Below are 22,710 nucleotides of genomic sequence, written 5' to 3' on the forward strand. Positions count from 1 at the left end.
TGCCTGGCTTGGCTTGTCATAGCCATTTTGGTCATTCCCATAAAAATATATATATATATATATATATATATATATATAATCTTCTGAGTCTCTGAGGTGTCGAGGCAGGAAACAGCCAGACAGAAGACTAAGAGGAGGAAAAGTAAGGCAGGAGCTACCTGTGGGAGCTGGATGCTCAGCTGCGTGCCCCCAGGTGCAGCTCATTTCTGAGGGCTAGTCACTGCAGTCTGGGGACTGAGGGAGGTGGTACCTTGATCGCAGCCACCTGAGACACGAGCAGACTGCCCCGTGCCGGGGAGAGCGCGTGTTTGTGGGAGCAGCGCGGTTAAGCAGGTACCATTTGACTTTGGCCTCGACCAGGGAGGGTTACGCATTGTTAGCAGCGCCTCTGAAGCGAGATCTGTCAGGAACTGCACTGAAGAGAGCTGCTTATGTGAAAAGGCAGCCGGTGGGAACGTTCATTAATGGCAGGACTTTTTCCTGGGAAGGCTAAAGGGGTGATAGACCTTTTGTTAAAGCTAGTGCATCTGTCAGTTCCAGCTGTCTAATGCATTAAAGTGCACCTGCACACAGAAAAGAGCAACACTTGGCTGCCGCAGTGGGTTCGCCTGCCTCGAGACGTTCCCATCTGGGAATATGCCCAGAGCCAGGGGTGAACATCACAGCTTTTCTGAGTTTTAAATCACTGATTCCCCAAGACACTTAGCCATCTAAATGTACGGAGCACGGAGGCTTTCCCAAGGTGCATAGCATTGATGGATGGGGTAACCGGGGTTGACAGCAGACCTGGGGTCTTTAAAAAAGCAAGCTTGAAAAGCATGAAAGTGCTGATTGTCACAGCGCTGTTTTGCAGCCACAGAGAGAGCAATTTCTGCCTCTTCTCACAGGAGAGAATATTGCAGGTTTCTGTCCTGATATCCCTTGAAGTTAAAAGAAGGGGCTGTGAAAATATGCTTTTGTCTAGTGCCCGCAAGTGCAGGAACATGTATCCTGGTATTTGTTTAGACATAATTTCTTACTGCTTTTTTTTCCCTAGATTGTTTGATTTAAATTATACATGAGATTTTATTTTATCATTTTATTGTTTCTTAATACTGTCCACTGGAGCATCCTGACATTTGGAGTAATTAGAAACCAACTGAAAAATGCATAAATGGGTAGAAATAAACACCCAAAAAACCCATCCGAACCCCAGATTCCCCCTTGTCCTGCCTCTCCCCTCTGCCAGGTGTGTATCCGTGGCTGTTACTTGAGCAGTAAGCAAATTCCAGCAGTGAGTATGCCACATTCACCTGTGTCCACAGATACCAGGAAGAAGCCAGTGGTGATGCCCTACAGCCTCTTCCTGTCCCTAAAAACGCCTCCCTCCATCACTTCAGACACGGACTTTATTTAGCAGTAGCCTGTGCTGGGTAGTGCCCGAAATCTTTAAAGGCTAGAGTCAAAGCAGACCTAGGAATAAGCATGGTGTCTGGGTCTCCTGGTTTGGAGTCTCTTATGATGTGTTTCATTTAAGCTTTTCAGTCGAGGAAGATAGAGGGGGGCTGAAACAGTGTGGTGTGCGTGGATGCTTTGCTGAGAAGTTTGGGCCTGCTTCTTTCCTGCTGCTTCTGAAGCTCAGGGAAGGCTTTATCCCCATACAGCAGTCAATGCGCTCAATTTCTAGGCTGCTGAAGTATGCGGCTTCCTCTGTTTCTCATAACAGCTTTAATTTCTCCAGCTAGCAGCTTCCCCAGCCCTGTAATTGTCACCTGGTCCCTACAGGGCTCCTGGCCTGTGGTTGGCACTAGGGGTCCGGTTTTGGCATGCTGCTGTTGTTGCTAACTGATAAAAGTGATGGGGAAAGACAAGGTTCTCCAGGACAGACTTAGAGTGCATTAAATAAATATAAATTTTATTAAAAACACCCACATCTCAGCGTTATCAGGAATGATATAATAATAAACAGCTTTCAAATAACCTGCATTACATTACAATACTTACAGTATTTATAACCATCCTCAGATTCTTTTTATAGACATACCAAACATTTCATGAAAATGAATGAAACTAAAGTAAAAAAAAAAAAAAAAAAAGTAGAACATAAGCATAGAAAATGCACACAGAAGTTCATTACCTTAGTGTCAAACTGCTAAAGTTTCCTACACAAGTTAACCACTAGCTTTAGAAGTGAACTTTATACCACTGTGCGTCAATCAAGATGAAAAATTCATTCAAGTAAAGTTGACACCACTCAGAAGCATCTTCAAGTATGGCTATAGTCAACCTGATAATCCTATACAAGCAATTTTATGTCTGCTTTGTCATTCGATCCAACTGAGGCAGGGTTCTGTACACCAAAAATTACAGTTCGGGTATTTACAATACATAACTGATTCACCAACTAAGCTTCCTGCTCTTGCTGCCAGCAGTTTGGCAAATGACAGTGCACGGCATGTTAACCAAACGTCTACTGTGGATCAGATGAATAATACAGGACTTAAAACATAATCACCAAAAGATGAAGATTAGTAATGATTTAATTAATCTGACACATAACCATCATTAAATTTTTCTTTAAAAAGGCGAAACTTTTGTTTCAATGCAGTGGGTAAAGTCACAGACTGAGAATTAAAAAAACAAAATTGCCATAATAAATATTTGACCATTAAACCCAAAGGCCTCCTTTGATTTACTCGAGTTAGGTTGTGATTCTGTTAGATAAAATTTCTTTTGACCAAACTTAATCTTACAGTATATTGCACAAGATATATCTGGGACATGGAGGTTTGCATGTTTAGGGAAGCCCTTGTACAGACTGTACCTTTTTATACTTTATTTTATTTTATTTATTACAGTATCCAAGAAGCCTTGTTTAGAGAGTGACTTGAAAAACTCTAGCAAACAGTCACTTGCCAAACCCCTGCCTTACATTTTTCCCTTTAATCAGCTCAGTGCATTCTACTTTCTTTTGTTTATTCGTTTGAAACAGGCAAAACATTCTAAATCTCTTAAACACTTTCATTACAATAAAAAGAGCTAACGAATTTACAAAATTAGTTTTAGTTACATCAATACATGTACAAGAAAAATTAGAGAAGGGATTCAAAAGAAAAGCATTAAATCCCTGAAGAAAAAAAGAAAAAAAAAAACAAAAACAAAACAAAAGAATAATATATTTAACCTACAACAGCTTTACATACACACAGGTGACACATTGGCATAGGAGAACATGAGCTGAAATATCCCTGAATTTTTAGAACCAAAAAAAAAAAAAGTTGAAGTTCAAGTTATACTTGCTAAAATGTCAAGTATTGAGAGAGTTTTTTTTTTGTTTTGTTTTTTTTCAAAGGCTATTGGGGGAAAAAAGATGGTATACAATATATAAACTTTCACACTCAGTTCAATATCCTATTGCCAAACTAGTGTTGAGGTATATGACAAGTAGGAACATCACTCAAACCTTTTAATGTATTTTTAGCTCACATTATGATATATTTGTAGCAGGCTGAGTAGCACCATGATGTGAATTCAGCTCAAAACCCAAATATATATAGATTTAATATTTTTACAGTACTAAAATACTAAAGCATTGCGTTAAAAAAAGTTTTGTTTACAATTTAATTTACTATACAACTCTCCTGCTTTTTTTAATAGAAATTAATGTTTTAAAACCACCACAGCAAGCCAGCTGCCTATTTTTTTTTTCTATTTAATCAACGGAATCACACAGAACTAACCCTGTTTCATTCATCTTGTGTAGGCATCGGTCTGCTCAATCTTCCTGGAAAAGAGGACACTTGCACCGAGAAATGACTTACACCACAATGTACATAATTATCAACACAAAAGCAGTCTGCCATTCAATAGTTGAAGAGCATACAGATCTTTAAAAACAGCAGAAGCCCAAGCTAACTAGTTGTAGTCTGTCGCATGCTGCTAATTATTACCTGTGGTTAATATAAAATTCTTTCCTTAAAACTGTACATATTTGAGCAATGAACTTGTCATAATTGTAGAAAACAGTTTACAGTATAGCTGTGTGAGATGAGCACCAGAAAAACATGTGTTTTGTGTACTAAAGTATTCCCTTATATCCAGTAAGCCCCATTTTTACCATAACTGACTGTATTAAAAATGGATATGTAGCCCACTAGCAGATGCATGGCTAAAACAAAAGTATTTAAAAGCTTTTTTTTTTTTATTTTAAAAAAATTATCTTTGCATTTTAAAATCAAAGTAAACTCTTTTTTTTTTTTTAATGTCTTAGTACCTTAGCATTGTTCAAGTTGCCAAGCTTAGGTAGACAAAGTGCTTTTGAAACACTATTTTAAAAAAAAATATCTCTCTCTATATTTTATTGTCCTCTTCTAGGACTTGACTGGATGAGCAAAATCCAGAGGTCTTTGTAATTCCCATATGTTAAAAAGTAAGCTTATTTTAACACCAGGTAAATTCAATACATACATGAATGAAAAGGTCCTCCCTGTTGTTGAAGAACATTTGAATACATCATTGACATTTTAATCGTTATAAAGGCATTAACTGTTTGACTGTTAAAATAAAGACACCGTTCTCTTAGATAGCACCATGTTTTTAGAATATCCAAACAAATTCAGTGTTTTGCTGTCTATTCATTATGTTTTATATGTATCTACTTTGTTAAATAAAATCAAGAGACTAATAAGATTACAGTAAAAACTGCATGTTAAAAAGCCATAATTCCAGTATTTCAGTACATCATAGATTCAGCACCAGATGTTATTTTAAGATTCCTGCAGTTGTAACACTACAGTATTATTTTTTAGGATTTTTTTTTTGCTCCTGTTCCATGACTATGCAAACTCAATGACATTAAAAGTGGTCACAGATGTGCAAAACTGTAAGAAAAAAAAAATCCATTTGCAGATTCTCTCTTTCAGTAATGGAGCCAGTGTTTTCAAATGTAAATTGTGAAACACTTTTTGTTTTGTTTTTGTTTTTGCATAGGATGCTTTGGTCTTGTTTCCTACATGCCATCTGTGACCACTTAAAAACCAGTGGAAAAGAAGTGCGCTAGTGAGATTACCTCTTTTTGCTGGTGTGCCGAGGCTTTTTCCACCGATGAGTTTAATAGAAACACTGTTTTCTCCTCCACCCTTGCCTTCCCCAAAACCTAAACGAGAACTACCCTACTGATGAGTTGTTTTTTTCAAATGAGGTAACCAACGAAGGTGTGAAGTTAGATATATCTGTTGTAAGGCCCTGTAACCCGTGTAAAGGCATATGGAGATGTTGTTACTGTGGAGTCTGTGGTGACCGACAGCGTCCGTTGTGCAAGAGACTTGATGAAGCGCACGTACGTTGGCTCCGAGGGTTCATGTGGCTCAGCAGGCTCCCGCTTTGCTTTTTTGCCATAAGATTTCTGAGGCACGTAGTCTGGACCGTATTTTTCACATTCCTCTTCTTTCTCTCTTGCCTTCTCAGCCATCTTGGCCTCCCACAGAGCCAGACCGTGTTTTGGCTCGTTCATACTCTTGTGCTGGTAAAAGACAAGGGATATTCTGGTGGGATGGTTCCTGTTGGGATTTTTTAGGGGGGTCGTTGCATGGAGCTCACGCTTTGCACACTCTATGAGAATTGACCCATGAGATGGAGCAACTGCCACTCCTCCAATTTCTGGATCCAGGAAGCTCTGTTCACTATCTGACCAGACTTCATCAGGATCCTCTGCTTTTTCAGGATTCAGCACATCGGTTTTATCTAAACCACCTTGGGGAGTAGTCCTATCATGGTTTTGACCTGGAAGCATGCTAGACAAACCATTGACTGCATGTGAAATCATTTCGCTATCCTTACTTTGGAGGTGCAACGAATTAGGAGGACCACTAAACATACTTGGAGCAGGATGGTAGTCGTGTGCTAAATGTGGAGGGGGTTGCACATGGTGATGTTCAGTGTTTTTATTCATGGAGGCATAGTCCATGCTTGGATTACTCAGATTAGATTTTAACCTCGAGGCTACCTCCAAAAAATGACCATCAGCCTCGTGGGTGGAGTAAGAGGAAAAAGACCCTACGTGGTGTACATTTGGTCTAATGGTGCAATTACTGAAGGAGTCTACCTGCATATTTTGGTTTCCATAATTCAAGTATTTGGGACCAAAACTCTGGTTGTTCCCAAACCTGTGCTGGTATAATGTTTGAATGGGTGGCAGGCTTAGTTTAGACATAGGGTCTTGGCTCTGACAGCTATACAAGTCCATGTGCTGATGCTGGGAGGGGTAGGAGCCCAAGTAAGAGGGGCAGTTGTCCATCGGCATGTTTCCATTGCATGGGTAGGGTGGATACTGGTTATTTTGACTTAATGATCCTGAATAAGGGTTCATGGGACTGGAAGAATTCAAATAAGACCCCGCAGGCTGTGATGAGGTGGTGTAAAGGTTCATGGGACCGGACCCTCCATAGGGATCTGAAGTGTATGAAGAGCTTGGATAACCACCAGCTGGATTAGGCAACCTTACATACAGATTTGCAGAACCTGAACCCGAGTAAGAGTTAATAGGATTTGACTGAGAGCTGTTAGGGAGAGTGCGCTGGGGATGTTGCTGCTGCTGTTGTGAGGCTGGTCCTGAAAGGCGTAAAAGATCTGTAGACGTGAAAAGAAAAGAACAAGCAAGCTTTTTTCTTCTTTTTTTTTTCTTTTTTAAAATGCATACTTTATAGATTCCTTATGATAAGTATCTGTGAGTTTTCTAAGAAAAGTCTATCATATGATACATTAACAGAGGTTCCCTTTCTCATATCTCAAATGCCATGCTTTAAGAAGCTGAATAAATACTAAGGCTACTCTTCCTTTTTGGCGTGCATCCAGCGAGATCAGATGCTAGCAGCAACGGGGAAGAGAGGACAGTGCAATCTGTTCAGAGTCACATGCACAAAGTCCAAAGAGTTGAATCATCATTTAAGTAGTCCATGAAATGGAGCATCAAAGTGCTCCCAAAAAGCCTCCCAAAAAGGTCGCACAAGGTGACCTTCTTTTCCCTGAGAATAAATAAATAAATTCTGCTACATCTGTATTTATAGAACTGCCTCAAAAAAATGGCTTAATGTTAAAAAAATAAATAAAATAAAGGTGACATTCACTGATAGAGAGAACATTTCAGTACCAACTGAGATTAATTGAAGACACAAGGGAAAAGCCATCATTCGTTAAAGTGCAATGGCATAGTTTAATGGTTAGAGCCCCAGCCTGGGTCACAGGACAGCTGACTTCTATTCATAGGTATCTCGGTGACCTTTTGGGCAGCCTTGGAGGTATCGCTTTATTCCTGTCTGTGGAAGCTGCTGTAACAATAAAATAGTCATGAGGGAAGAACTCCTTTGCCCAGGATTCTAAATCTACTGATGAGAACTGTCAGGGATTGTTAAATGGATTTTAAACTCTTACTCCACTATGGAAAAACCTCTGCTCTGCTTTTGGTCTTGAAGCAGAGTATTTGTATATATAGTGGTAAAGAGGCTAGGCTAGAATCCGCTCAGATTATGATGTTCTCTGCAACAGTGGCAGACAGTGAGTGATGTGCAGGTCACTTTTTCTTCAGCAGCAACATCACACACTTCTCTTCATAGCTCCTAGCACCAGTAGTCTTTTAAAGGTACTTTGCAATACACTGAGTTTGTAGAAGCACCTGACTTCTACAGGTGTTAATTATCCAGTCATGGATTTCTCATGTCTTTTTTTTTTTTTTTTTTCTTCTCCAGAGTTGACCACAGTTTGGCATTCTAGTATTTATAAACATACAATATTGATATTTACATTCAAGAATTCTCTTTGCTTTTTGTTTAAAATGTTCTTGTGCTGTGAAAAATGTTTTTTTAGAGACTCATTGTAAATGGCCTCAGTTTCTAGGAAGCTTACCACTTGATAAAGATCCTGATCAGACTCATGTGTTTACCTGCTAGCTGCTTTGCGTGACCTGCCGCTTCAGAGTTGCCTTGCTTGTTGCGTGCTGCAGCAGACTTGTCTCTTTCAGCTTTGCTAGACCCATTCTCCAAGGAGGAAAGCTTTTCTGCAGCTGCCTTCTTTGCTTCTAGCTTCCTTTGCCGGCACGTCTTAACAGGCTCTGCTAACATCCTTACTTTCCGGCGAAAGGAGGTAAGGACCTGGATGCTGCCATTCCTCTTCTTCTCCTCCTGGCCTTCAGCGCTTCCAAACTCATCCACATCAGAGACTTTGTATAACGGGAGCACGTGGAGCTGCTCATCTTCAGGTGTTTGGCCAATTTCACGATTGTCTTCTCTAGTTAGTGTGCAAACCTGTCAGAAAGGTGTGTTAGAGTAACTCTCTCAAACCAGTCTGAGAAGAAGTTGCCTGAAATACTAGCTTGTGTGTTTTACCTTGCCCTGACACTGTCAGCATCTGGAAAGTTGCTTGGAAACTTTTAAGTTTCTGCTCAGTTTAAGCATTATCACAAGAAGTCTGCAATTTCATTTCTTCCATTGCTCTGTTGGACAGTGTAAATAGAAACACAAAGTATTTACATCTATGTTTTTTGTACCTGTACTGAAATGAGCAGTATAGTTGGGTATCACCTAAAGTGAAATGAACTGTGTGGTCCATAGCACTGCATGGGCAGGGAGCTAAAACAGCGAGAATTGGGACTTTGTACCCAACTGAACGTTTTGCTATGATAGATTATTAGCCAGGTACCTATTTGAAGTAGTGAGAAATATAACATACTGCCATTGTATTTCACACCCCCTTACAATGGCAGATTCCAGCACTTTGCAAAGGAGCAAGTCATGTTAATGTGCACGAAGATTTCAGGAGGGTTCTGTTCTGTCTTGTAGCATGCTCATTGTGTTAGCTCCAGCTAAAACAGGCATTGGGAGCATCTCAGTGGAGAAAAAGATGCTGATACAGACATACTCTGCGGCAGAATCATTGAATCAGCCAATCTTAGGAAGAAAGCTCAACTAGGAATATGTATTTGATTGGTGGTGGTTGGCTTTTCAACTAAGTCAGACCCTGGAAACAGGGCAAATTTTAGTTGTTACTGGATTGTCACAGAGAGAGAATAAGCAGGGAACAGAAATAATCCAATACACATTGAAAAAAAGGCTAGTTTTTCTGATATCTTGTTCGGAAGTGTTACTGCAAATGCAGTGTTCAGAAGAGTTCAGAATGGAAAAGGGTCAAGTGAGCACGTACATTACTAAGGGTGGCAAGGCTTGCAGACTTTATTCTTGTCCCAAGCAGGAATGAAATCCACAACTTTCTAAACTCTCCTCGGAAGAAAGTTACGGAAAGAAGTCGTCTGTTTCTGTTTTTATTTTATTGGAAGATATATAATCCAAAATAGTTATAAAAAAATATTTCAAGACGACAAATATAAATCATTTTGTTCCAGGAATGCTGAAACAGGCATTTCAGCCCTGCTGGAACCTTCCTTCCATTGTCTCCACGGTTTCTCTTTTACCAGTTCTATATTAAACCTTTCTTTAATACATCATAAGTCTCATTCAGTTGAATGAAAAATTGTGTAGGGGGTAATAAGTTAGCTCAATTACTGCTTAACATTTCTTTTTTTAGCAATCTACGTTATGCAATTATAAATTTAAACAGACTGAAGATAATGAATTAACTATATGCAATTAGCGCTGGAATAAGGAGGCTCTGTGCATCGCTGACTTACCAGTGTACTCCCGTTCTGCATATTGTGTAAGTCTCTGTGAGCATGAGCACAGAAATCCAGGCAGGCAGTGACCCCTGAGAATGGGCGACCTTCTTTTAACCCCAGGCGACACTCGGGTGCTCTGTGTTCGTACTCGATCTGCAATCAGACAACAGGTATCACTGCAACACACGGGCTTAGCACTGAACAACAGGCAGGGCTCCTAACATCTTCGGGGTGGTAACATACGGCTCTTAAAGGCAAATAAAATCAAGCAATTTTGTGGCAGTTTTATATGCCTGCTTCACTCCTTGCTGCTTTCTTCCCTGTTACCCTGTACTTGTCTTCCCTGTCTTTGCTGTTATTGTGAAACTGGCCAGTAATACTTTTCTGTGCATATTACTTCTGATTCCCTGCCAGTGGTTTGTGTTTTTACATGACAAATACAGTGCATGGTTTCGGTGTCTGGCACTGTAAGAGCGATGTGTTTGTGTAGTCTGGAAATATACCAAGCTATTAAGGGAAAATGACTTTAGAAAACTGACTTCAGAATGACTTCATGAAAAATAATAATTTGCTTTCAGATTTGTAATATTTTGGCACACTAAAAGCCTATTTCATTAGCTTTAGTGCAGCACTAACCCCTGACCAAAATGATAATTCAGTCAAGGCAGTATTTTCTATACATGTACTCATTATTAAGGAGCTTTGCAAAGAGTTTATAGTGCAACAATAAACATTACACAAAAAGAAGGGATTTTGTAATGAAAGATCAAGCCTCACACAAATGGCAGTTTCATATTATATTTAGAAAATCAAAAATGAAACCCCATTCGTAAAATGCTTTGCTGAAATTCCTGTTCTAAGTTAATGGGAAATTAGAAATTTTGCCAAGTCTTGATCCAGGATCACTAAAAAGATGTCTAGTTTGCTCACAGTAATTTTGCTTTTAATATTTGGAATATTTACTTCACTGGAATCTAAAAACAAAAAATCAGAAGAAAACTTGAAACATGGAGACTCCTTTGAAATCCAGTGAGAGTGGTTTGAAATGTTATCCACATGATAATTTGGTTAGACTTAAAGGGTGTGTTTAAAATGTATCTCTGCAAAGGTTCTATGAAATGTTCTGCTGGGTCCAGTTGGATAAACAGACGCTTTCCAATTCTAGATGTTAATGCTGCTGCAGTCCCGACATGGATTAGAACAAACTTTGGAATTTGGAAGCTCTTCTCAGGATTTGTAGCTTGGGATATTCTACGATTCAAAAGGGGACTGGCTTTGGTTAGAGCTTTGGCTTTTTATAACCTGTTACTGCAGCCATACGAATTAGGTCTTGCTCATCTCCCTTTGAAGACACTGACAATAGCTTGATCTCTGTTTCCCCACAAATTCAAGGTTTGTATGGAACTCCTGAAATAGGCCACGCTATACACATTGCTTATTATCTAAGGTAAAAGTTGAAACTTGCAAAAGCATGTATTTTCAGCTAGTGTCAGGCTTACGGTTTATATGAAGAACTTTTATGAGAAAAGAAAAGCAACCCAAGCAAAGAACCATTTTATTTTTCACCACCCCCTCATTTTTAATTCTTCCTCTTCCTTTTTTCTCTTGCAGAATGTCTCTACGATATTTGGAGAGATAACCACAGCTAGTGGGCACATAGCCACAGTTTCCTCCATAATGAGTCTCCAAGCGTTATCTGATCAGGTAAGTGAAATCGGATCAGTCTGTACTAAACCTGCTTACCCTGTCTAGTTGCTAGTAAATACGCAGTAAAGGAGTGAATTTAACTGCAAATATAAATGGAGAGTTTCATGTTAGCTTACTGTTTGCATTACAGTGGAAAATCTGTTCTGTGCTGATTGCTACAGCAAGTAAGTGTTTTGACTGGGCTTAATGTTGTCAACAGGAATGAAAGAAGATGTCATAGTTTGCAATGGTGCTGGTAGTCAGGAGGCTGTAAGTTCTGTGAGTGTTTGTAATGGTAGCAAGCCTGAACAACAAAAATGAAGGCCAATAGTTAACACATTTCAAAGGGTACGGCGTCAAATTTTGATGCAAATATCTGAAAGGTGTTTGGCGAAGGAATAGAGGTGAAAGGTAGCCACACCTGGAAGCCTCATACAGCTTTGAATGTGCTAGCACCTGTGAATGCTGACCAACAGAAAGCTGCACGCACCACCTCCTCGTGCAAGAAGGCTGGTGCAGGCACTTGCATGCATATACAGGGCTGAGTGTATTCAAATATGAAGCTTTGTTTTAAAAGCATGTCTGTAATGGCCACTTTGGTGAAAACTGTCACTTGAGAGAGCAGAACTGGAACTGTAGTTTCAAGACTCAAGTGCAATATAATTCACTGCCTGATGACACTGTTACCAGTCTTGAACCATCTCTGTGGCTGTTTTGCTAGTTTGGCTGGTGAATCCAGAAGCCTTGTGTTGTAAAGCTGGATTTCTGCTCAAGTGTGAGGTAATATTGTTGTGTTTATGTAGGTGAAAAGATTAGCTTTATTTAGTGGATAAAATTCTGCTAGTTTTACTTTTGAAAGCATTTTAATTGGCATTGAGGATTTCCATTTGTCTTTAGCCTGATGTCAAAGGAACGCTGGTACAAAATGTACATGAATGGTATGGCTCAAAGATAAAACATTGGGGAAAGTGTGGTAAAAATCAGATTCTGTGGCTGTTCCAGTTCCCTTTCCCACCACCGTACCTGGTTGTTGTATGCATCGGGTGCAAGCTTCTTGTAGGTGGGCGCCATCAGGGTTGACAGATTCTGCAAATTGGATTCTAGTTTTTCTTCCTGTTAGCAGATGAAATAGAGTTCAATGACGTTTTCCATACTGTATGTATGGACCTAAAAAGTTACGGTCTGTTAAAATGCAGTGATAGATATGTAAAGGTCTAAATCGTGGTCATTCTGGTTTAGACAATAACTATTGTGAATCTCCTTTTAATTATATTGTTTCACAGCCTTGAAAGAGACGTAATAGTAGGGTAGTGTGATCCTTGTGAGAGGATATCACAGACTATAATCTTAATTTGGTTCATATTAAAAAGAATTTATAATTTTTCAATATGAAGATGTTTTAGGTCCAAGCATGATGACCCTCATTATTTTCTCTACTGGAGTTTTGGGAAAATAATACTCTTTAGAAAGCTTGAGAGAAATAATATCTGAATGCTCCATCAAGTTAATCTGGCCAATTTAAGGGTTTTACACACTGTGATAACAGCACTTCAACATATTTAAATTGTCTTTTCATGCAGCAATTTAAAATTATTGTAATACATCAGACTTCAAAAAGTTCCCAGTGCTTAAGCAATCAAGAATTGTGGACATGCCTAGGAGTTGGTGCTATGCAGGTAGGAGTGACCACATTTCATCTTTCTGTAAGGAGATGTACATGCTCTCAAAATGAAGGGCTCTTTAAAAATGAAGTACTCCAGTAACACACTCCAGAGTTGCTCCCCATCCTCTCAGGAAGAGAATTCCAAATTCAAGACCTTGCTTATACGAGGCCCTTATTTTTCATTTCAAATACACAGAGAACAGTGGCATAATGGAGCGGTGTACTTGCTTTTAGGAGTTTGTATATTTCATGGAGGTGTGAAAAACCTATGGGTTTGACAGAGGGACGTTTGGTACATTAAAGTTTTGTATCTCCTCCTAAAACTGAAATTTGGGACTCCAAAATGACACTGTGAAATTGTCAGAGAACATCTTGCTGTGACCTTTTGTATGGCCTGCAGGTTACCATTTGTAAGCATAACTTGGAGCATTTATTGGTGAGGATCCTATTTGTGTTGTCTGTACCACCTATAAACCGAGTCTATGCTATGAGACCCTTGTCTGGATGTGTGCCCCTGCCTTCGGGAACAGGACTGGAGGGTAAAACCATCCTCTCTGCCCAGCTCTGGCTTGCATGGAAGCAAATCCAGGAATGCAAGTTGGAAGAGTGCCCTGGTGAGCTCTGGCCAGGTATCCAGCTTAGAAAATTTAGGGGGTTTAGGATTGCAGCTATGATAAAGAAGGCTTTGTACCACAATATGATTGAAGGAGAGCTATTTTGTAATTCTGGGGGACACAGAGGAGCAGCAGGGAGGAAAAACTATATGGTAATTACGATGATATTCTAAATAAAGTGTGCTATTTTCAGCACAGGCCATAGCATGCGGGCATGCCTGACTCTCTGATCATGTACAAGAAATGTTTGGGTTTGCGTAAGATCCCAGAATATAGTGAAAGCTCTGGACCTATGCATCAGTATATGAGCAGCAGACTAGGGACTAAATTTGCACGTGCATGCCAAAAACCAAGCTAGGCCATTAGAGCCTCCCAGACACATGAATAACCAGGACTCGCTGCAATCATACCTTCAGAGATATCCTGTGTCCAAGCTAAGGTCGATGCAGTTTTACTCTTGACTCGTTTTAAATGGTTGCCAGTTTGCTGTAACACAGAGCCCGGTCTGGAAACTATCAGTGGGGCAAGACTGTATGTAGAACGAGGCTTCCTATCCTCTTATTCCTATTGTACTCTCAGAGTTTCGCCACATTAGTCTCCGTGCAGTCTGCTCTGGTTCCCAGTTGCAACGTTATACGCCTTCAGCTGGTAAACCTTCCACTCTGCCACTGGGGAATGCCCGATTGCAGGCCTAATACGGGCACAATTATTCAGGCCGTGCCCTTTCTTCTAATTGTGAAAGCCTGCAAACATGGTTTCAAGTCTCAGGGCTTTTACCAGCTGTCAGAATTTGGACAGTCAATTCAGCTGGCTCAGTGACTGGAATCAATCAGCTCTGACTGGCAGTTATTTAATGGCCCTACATGCATGCGATTCAAGCAGGGCTCTGCCCCCCTGCTCTCTTGCACTGGATCTCTTATTTGCAGAGTGACAGAAAACATTTCCTTGCAAATGAGGCACGTTTTCATTTTAGAAATGGACACCAACCTCTTTTGGATCATCCCCCATCAGCTTAAACTTTCTTGGAATCTTGCTTCTGGCAAACTTACAACCATTGTAGTACATGCTCCAGGAGCAACCGAAGGAAAATGAAGCACCACAAGTTTCAGGGTCCAGCCCTTGACATGCACAGGTCCGTCTAAAGAAGAAGAGAACACAGTTGTTAGCAGCAGAAGGGTCACCCCGGGGTGCTCCTACAGCGAGTGTTGGCGTTCTGCCAGTGATGTAGGGAACCACCAGTCCTGGATCTTCTTCCATCGGTAAATAATGAGGAAATGGAAGAGGGAGTCATACGCATTGTAACAGAGGAATTTATTGCAACGAGTAGTTGCGTGGTTGGAAAGCAAGTTTCCTATATTTATCTGAGAAACCTGGGTTAGCTCAAAAGAGTGTATGTCTGCATGGAGCCTTCGCAGGTAGTTCACTAATGGTACCTGGAAGGGCGTATGCTGCTGGCACTGCAAGACTGGAGCTCTCTGACAAGCATTTGGCAAAGATTTCCGAAATACAACTGTACCCAGGAAGCCAAAGCATGTGAAATGCAGTGATAGCTACGTTATTTTGATCTAAATGTTCCTTGCTGTCAGAAAGACATGGAAAAAGAGAGTGTAATTTCTTTAGATTCAGGCTAGCTTCTGTAGGCATATGGTATGATTTAGTGCACCTAGTTTTCATTTCAAGGTGTCTGCTTTCCTGGGCCCAGCTGCGATCTTCTTTTAAATCATCTTCCTTTAAATACACAGCGAGGCTTCACAACTCTGGGAAGATGTTTTTTCCCTACTTTTTAAAAACATTTGCTTTGCTCTCCTCAAAAGGTTCGTGGGTTTTCCGACTGTCTGAAACGGTTTGGAAGCTATGTGTGTTTATGGGAAAAGAGCAAGTGGAGATGCCAGGTCCCCGGCTGAAGCAAACCCTTTGTGTCACTTACTCTTCGTTCAGGGCACACCGCCGGTTCGTGAGCGTGCCATACTTTCTCAGGGTGTCGGTGAGTTCAGAATACAGCTTGTCGGCCAGGCTTGTCGGGATTCCCTCCCAGACCAGGATGAGAATCACGATCACCGCCGTCTCGCACGTGTGGCCTGCTCGCTCGCGCACCAAGCAGAGTAGCTTTTCTTCCTGACTGCTTCTGCGGACTACCTGCATGCACAGCAACACACACCCCCGGAGCCCCAACACAAACAATGCATTTCTTAATGTGAAGAGTAAGAGAATAGGAAACCTCAGCACTAGTGTGCGTGGGGGGAGGTTACTTCTATTTCCCTCTTCCTCTTTGTTTCTGGCAACTTGCACCATTCGTCCCCTCTACTGATAGGGGCCAGGGCATGAACCCCTTCTCTCTAATGAAGCTCTGAGTGTCTTGACTGATGGCATGGCGGTGGAAACCAGCTGTGCGCGGTATCCCCCATGCTCTGATTTAGCAGAAATATTCTTCTGAATCTGCACTATGGTATGAGTGACCAAGCTGGATTAGGAGGCAAAAGGAACGGAGCAGTGAGGTGCCTACCTGTGCAGAGCTGGCTGCTGGACACCTGTACTTAATGCAGGAGCCATGCAGGGAATGGAAGGCAGCTGAGGAAGAGACTCAAATGGCTTGACAAGGGAGCTCTCTCCCTTTTCCTACCATGCTTAAACAGCTAATCTTGTCACCAGCCACTCTGTTTTGTGGCCTTGCCTGCCCTGACTCACAGAAACGTTATGGCAATGAGAGGAAAGCAGTACACGGCTCAAGTAAGAGTGTCCCTGCTTCTCAGTGCTTGGGCTACTGCGGGTATTTCTGTACAAAGGTGCAGTCTGGCATGCATAAACACTTATAATCATATATCAGTTTTTCCTCATCCCGTCTTTCCCCAGCCTACCCAAACCACTCAGTACTTTGTGCCAAAGTAAGGCAGTGTTTGCTAAGAGGGTGTACTAATACCTCTCTCCAACTGGGAGTGCGTTTTAAAAACATCACCGTGGTGTACTTACTGCACTTATTTGTAGGTAAAATTAAACAGCAGAGAGAATGGCTGGAGTCATGGATCTTAAATCTAAGTTTAACTGCCTTCCTTCTCAGGTTTTCATACCTTCAGGCCAAATTTTATTCTTGCTGTTTTCCATGCAGCTCAAGTAAATGGAGTGTGAGAGACAGTGGTGGGAACGGGCTGCGGGCGCCCTGTGGTGAGCTATTTTAAGTTCCCCAGTGTCAACTAACAGAAGGACGTCACTGCTGGCTGCGTACAGGAACCATCACACTGACCTAGATTAGCATTAACGTTTGTGGACATCACTTACCCATTTAGCAATAGGACATCCTTGAGAACTTTTGCCTTCTTTCCCAGTGTAGACAACCCTCTCAATCCTTATAGCTTTACCCTTCTGTCCAAATCTTAAACAAACAAAAACACGTACAATAAGCAGATTCATTTGGTTCTGCACAAACACTTAAAAGATGGAGTACATTCACCAGTCTTATCTTAAAAAATAAATACTAGGAATTACAGGGAAGGGTGTGCAATGCAGTTTATCTGGCTGATTTTATTATGGTGGTGAATTAATATGTTAAAAGAGGCAAATGGCTTTAATACATCACAGCGGAGTGAAAATTATCCGTAACACATTAATATCCCCAAACCTTTTAACTGTTTCTCTGGAGAAGTTGTTATAGATGACATTTTGAAAAGTGGACTTGAAGTCTCTCTGTTTTGGGAAGGAAACTTACATTTTTTCTTTAATTTCTGGGTTAAATTTTAAGTTATCACTCTGAAATTTATATAATTAAGTTGTCATGGAACAGCTGGCATGCAGTAGTCACACTATTAATTTTCTGTGCTTGTTTCTGGCTTAGATACAGTGTGAATCAGTTAAGCCATGATTAATTTGCTTCATATCTATTTCCTTTACTTTGTCATCCGGTCATAAATTGTTACTTATTTACTTCTGCCAGACTTCTATACTGAATTAGGATCACGAGGTGCCCTCAAATGATGCCATTTGTGTGTGTCTTTTTGGGATAAAGGCAGGCAAGCTCGACTCCTGCTGTAGCATTGAGTTGAGGTGACGATGCAGTCAGGGCAGAACCGAGCCCCAGAGCTGTTCAGAACAAATGAGATCCACTTCCTATGTCCTCTGATGGACCAGGTGGAAATATACGGCAAATGCTAAGTGAAGCAAGTCTTGAATTAACAGCAAGCATCAGACCTGTTGAGCTTTTTCTGAGCTTATTCTCGCCCCAGGGCTGCTGCAGCTGGGGGTGCCCACCTGCTGAGCCAAGAGCATGCCGGGCTGAGGTGAGGCTGCTGCTCGAAGCCTGCGTGTTAGAGACCTCAGTGGCTGCAAACTTGCAGATCCAGCTTCGGTGCTGACTTGGCTGCGTTTCAGGGACTGGGCAAATTCCACCTCCAGCTCCCTTTCGTGTATCTGCTGCTCTCATTGGTGTTGCTTTTTTTTTTTATATATATAACCAAGCATGGGGACTAAGTCACAATGTTCCTGCTTTTTGCCTGTTACCTATGGAGCAATCAAGATAGTTCCTTCGTGTTACACAGCCATTTAAAGCTGCTTTGAGAACTTTTGACCTTTCATCCCTCTTGTTTTTGCACTAAAATCTTGGTGACATATTTAAGAGCAAATTACTTGTATTTAAAACTTCTGTCGTGTAAAGGAAATGAAAAATACTTTTAGATGTGATCTCATTGTGAAATTTCAGTGTCACAGGAAATTATACAAATAAAATCAGGTCGTACTACACATGTTCTGCAGGCAACTGTTAGATCACTTTTTCCTACTTAGTCTTGGATGTTAGTATACATTCGTTTCTTTAATTAGCCACATAAACATTTTTCAATCTTAACATTTTCTATCAGTCTGCTGATCTGGATTGCAGGACAACTGTGTGGATGCCACTATCGATCTATCTTGAGCACTGCAGATGAAATGGACTTTGTCTCACATCTCTTCAAGTGTCACAGAAGAATTTGTGCCTGATGTTTGTCATGCTTGCTTTCAGTCCAGAGCTCACTGGCTTCAAAATGGGAGCAAAATTCACTGAGCATGAAGTAGGGACTGGGAGAAGGAAGAGGTAAAAAATATGTATCCACCATGGATTCTGCAAGAAACTAGTGTAGCTAAAATATCAACTATGAGTGTCAATTCAAATCCTGGTTTGTTTGGCAGTGCTAATACCTTAAAAGTCAATTCATGTTCATGGGAAGATAGTTTAAAAGTGCTTAGGTTGTGATTAATGTCACCAACTGTACACACGTGCTTGAGAATTTCTTTAGAGTGTTTTTTTTTTTTTTCTTAGGGATACAAAATTAGCTAACAAGAAGGAGCTCTGGAGTTCTTCTGTCCTGGGATCACACAGTTCATGCAATATGAACAGTTGTAAGCTTGCCATTGTTCAAGCAGTTTCTGTTAGACTCTGCTGAACGTGGCTGGCTATACGTATGTTATCTGTAATCTCTCAGGATTTCCTTCTGCCAACATAAAATGAAATTAATGGGACGGGAAAAGGAAAAAAAGACAAGGTCGGTATTAAGGATGGAAAATCACATTCCTAAGTCAAGAAATGACAAAAAAGTTTCATCTCTAATAATTGACATGATGACACAAATGACTTTCCTGTTTCATGTACTATTTGTGAATATTAAAGAATTAAACAGTCAATTAGAGCCTTGGAGGTAAATTGTAAGAAGCTTCTCAGGAGGGTCAGCGTTCACTCCCCCTTCCCAAGAAGCAGCTGATTTGTGCAGCTTACATGCATTTGAGCTGCTCACAAAGCTGAAAACAAGTAGTGGGGCAAGCCCTGCCCAGGAGTTACAGGGAAGGAGGTGCTAAGAGAAAGGACCTTAGGACTAATCACTTAGAGATAATCCTAAGGATTTAATATGCCATTAATGGTCCATGGCCGCACAGTGATGAGCACAAGCTGGCAGACCCTGCTGAGAAACCGTTCTCCTTAGCTCAAGACGAGCGCTGCACAGACACCTATTTGCTTTTGGTGTTCAGAGTTTTAAGGTATTAACAAATCAAATTCCCATCTGTCTCAGACTTACTGGGGAGCTTTTGTTTGCTTGTTTGTTCAGAAAGGAACTGAATTCCCAGATACCACTAAAAACCTGGCCTTTACTGTCCATGCTTTACAAAACCTGCAAGTAATGCAGAATCCACAGTGCCAAAGTCACTTTTGTGTGAAGAGTTTTTAATTCATATCTTAGAAATGCTGGTGGATTTTGCACTTTTACATTTGTCTAAATAGCGTAGATCACATATCCATTCTGAACCATTCAGAATCCCTTGCTGGGTTTGACTGTGGGTAACATATACATTACAGGATGCAACGCAATGCAGGAATATCCACAGCTGAGATAAGGCTGGTTTTGTGCAATGCTCCGAGGGAGAGGGATGTTTTGTCACAAACCTAATTCTTGATTCTTGGGCTGAAATCCTATCTAGTAACCTTGTTCCACACCTCTGGAAGTGACTGAGTTAGGTTTAGTCCTTTAGGGTTGTACTATATACTTAATAATTGGCGGGCGGGAAGGAGAGAGAGAATTTTGGAGTCTGGTATTCTGCCCTCCGTCCTCCTCCCACCTTGGCGTCCTTGTATGCAGAGGGAACACCAGGTCCGTGCCTGCTCTGAGAGCCATTGCCAGCTGCCTTGCCTTGCTTGGCAGCCTGGTGAATACTTGTTCCTGCTCGGGTTTGCTGGCGTCGGTCTCAAAGCGCGCAGCCCGTGCCAGCCAGCTGACTATTAGCCCTGTCAAATATTGTGACTCTCTGGTGAATAGCACAGCGCGTCATGTTGGCAACACGGGGGGAGCTAAGCCTACAAGTAATTACTTGATTTGCAATTGTTTATTTCTTTATGTGCAAAAGCTGGAAAAATTCTGACATCCACAAAAGGATAAACGTTAATCTGCCCTGTGCCTTTGCACTAATTACCTTTCTTCCATGATTTCTCTAATAGCTGCCACATTAGGACCGGCTCCTAGATGGGTATAGAATGGACCTTCATCTTTTTCAATAATTTGCTCTGTTTAAAACAAAATAAAAGTTATTACTTTGAAGCTTAATTCTTTAACGTAAAAAAGTCACATTGCAAAACTTACATCTAGCTGGTTAGAATACTGCTGTTGGGTCTCGGGTCAGTTTTCAAACACTTATGTCTTAAAGTACGCCCACGAAATTTGTACAAAACATGCAAAGCACGTGGCTAATTCTGCAAATAGCCATGATATGGACTGTGTGCTTTGCTTTTTGCTAGCACAAACAGTTGTTTCACATCTCGGGCTTTACACTGAAATTCAAAAGGCATTTTCCCGTTATCACTGAATGATTGTTTCTCTTTCTCCCACTTCCTCCTCTCCCAATATCTAGAAAGGAGGATAAATGGGATACCAATGGTAAATATTGACATTAGTGAGCTGTACAGTACTTGTTTTTCAGCAGATACGTTATATAGGAACCTACAGCTTGAGAAAGTGGCTGTTAAGGTTGCACAGAGAATTTCTGCCACCCACAAAAAGACTCTGTGAAATGAAAAAAGCAAGTTTGCCGAAAGAAATCCTGCACAAGGCCTACTCAAACTGCTTGCATGCTAAGAACGTGGCCTCAGTTCTGTGTGTGTGTAGGTAGGACCATGGCAGCATTCACAGCAGATGCCGTGCGTTTGTTTTGATACGGGGAGGCAGGCTCCTGGAGCACGAGGGGAATGGTCGGGCTCTGCTGAGGTGCAGGAGAGCAGGTGGGGCTGTGCTGACGTGGCTGAGGGCCGGCTCTCTGGGATGCTAACTCCAGAGGCTGACAGAGGTGATGCTGCTCTCGGCGTACAGCCTCTGGAAGCATGATGAAGGCATGCTATAAACCTGAACGTGTCGATGGAGAAATGGTTTAACTTGCATCTCCTTAAAAAGTAATACTGACAGGAAAGAACAATAAGCTCTATCAATGACTCTGTAGCAATGGGGTCTTCAAAGAGGACAGGATCTGGGTTTCATGCTCCTTTATTTCCTAAAGGGTCTGCTAAGACCGAAGAGTTAAAACGTGAGTGGAAAATAAGCTCTTCTTGCTTAGTTAGCAGCTGCAGTACTGGCTACAAAACAAAACAAAACAAAAAAAAACGAAATCATTGCCTGAAAAAAGTTTTGCCAACTGCATTGGAGAATGGTCTTAAACCAAACCAAAACAATTTTAGGGTTAAAAAAAAAACTCTACATGTTATAGGTTATTTCTTAGAAAAGAAAAAGGAACAGCAAGGAACTGGCTTCTAGTTTCCTTCCTGGGAGCTTTGAAAATCCATTACTTTCTCTTTTTGCTCCCATGGAGCATCTCTGAGATACAGCCCCAGGCATTTGAAAAGACAAAAAGGTCCATTTTGCAGTTTTGGAGGAGCATTGCTTCAACTCTCCTTTTTTAGTTGGTGTGAAATCCCAGGCTGTTAGGGCCAGTAAGTGAAACTTACAACAAAGGTTTTACTTTTCTCTTGGTTGGTGCTGAAGCACTTGCACCTTTTGCTTCAGTCTGAATAATTTATCCTGTGGTAGAGTCTGAAAATGCCTGGCCACGTGTGGTGCCAGTGTATGAAAGCTTGGGGTACAGGGCCTTGCCTGATGCTGTGCTTTTCTTTCCTCTGCTCAGTTCTTCTGCTTCTGGGGAATGGGTGTGCTGTGAAGAAATACCAAGGGTCCCCCTTGCTGCTTGTATGGCTCCTCTAAGAAACTGCTTAGCCATGCAGTAGACAAGTGAGTCAACAGGGCGATAAACTTGCGACAAGTGAGGAATAATCTAGCATTCCTTCTTTGCTTAGGTTTTACTGAGGCAAACTTCAACAATCTCACTGCTAGAGCAAAAAATGGAGTAAGGATCGTAAGTTTTGGACCCAAGACGTGGTTTATAAACACTATATCTAGCCTTGACAAATACATTAGATTATAAAGTTGTGACCTACTTTTTATCAGCGTGTTGTTATTACATGTCTGCTGCTTAAGGAGAATGGGAGTGAGGGGATATGTTACCGTCCACAAGCTTTCTGACTGTAAAAGCAGGTAGGTAACTATGAAATACCGAGCAAGGGCCCACGTGTAGGGTTGGCTAAGTGGAGCAGGCGTAAATGTAGAAAAATTGCT

General features: G+C 41.2%; 1 protein-coding gene across 2 annotated transcripts in view; it reads right to left on the minus strand.

Moving 5' to 3' along the window:
* Positions 1-1,867: 1,867 nt before the first annotated feature.
* Positions 1,868-22,710, minus strand: part of TET2 (tet methylcytosine dioxygenase 2) — a 73,086-nt gene continuing 52,243 nt past the window's right edge. For both annotated transcript variants that reach the window (XM_080590628.1, XM_080590629.1), the window contains exons 3-10: positions 20,528-20,618; positions 16,877-16,970; positions 15,531-15,739; positions 14,591-14,741; positions 12,350-12,439; positions 9,656-9,793; positions 7,916-8,276; positions 1,868-6,606 (exon numbers count right to left, since the gene is read on the minus strand). In XM_080590628.1, the coding sequence (XP_080446754.1) occupies positions 5,201-6,606; positions 7,916-8,276; positions 9,656-9,793; positions 12,350-12,439; positions 14,591-14,741; positions 15,531-15,739; positions 16,877-16,970; positions 20,528-20,618 (2,540 nt within the window). In that variant the 3' untranslated portion in view covers positions 1,868-5,200. The remainder of the gene's footprint in view (positions 6,607-7,915; positions 8,277-9,655; positions 9,794-12,349; positions 12,440-14,590; positions 14,742-15,530; positions 15,740-16,876; positions 16,971-20,527; positions 20,619-22,710) is intronic.

The sequence above is a fragment of the Anser brachyrhynchus genome (assembly GCF_964034855.1).
Source record: "Anser brachyrhynchus genome assembly, chromosome: 4".
NCBI lineage: Eukaryota > Metazoa > Chordata > Aves > Anseriformes > Anatidae > Anser > Anser brachyrhynchus.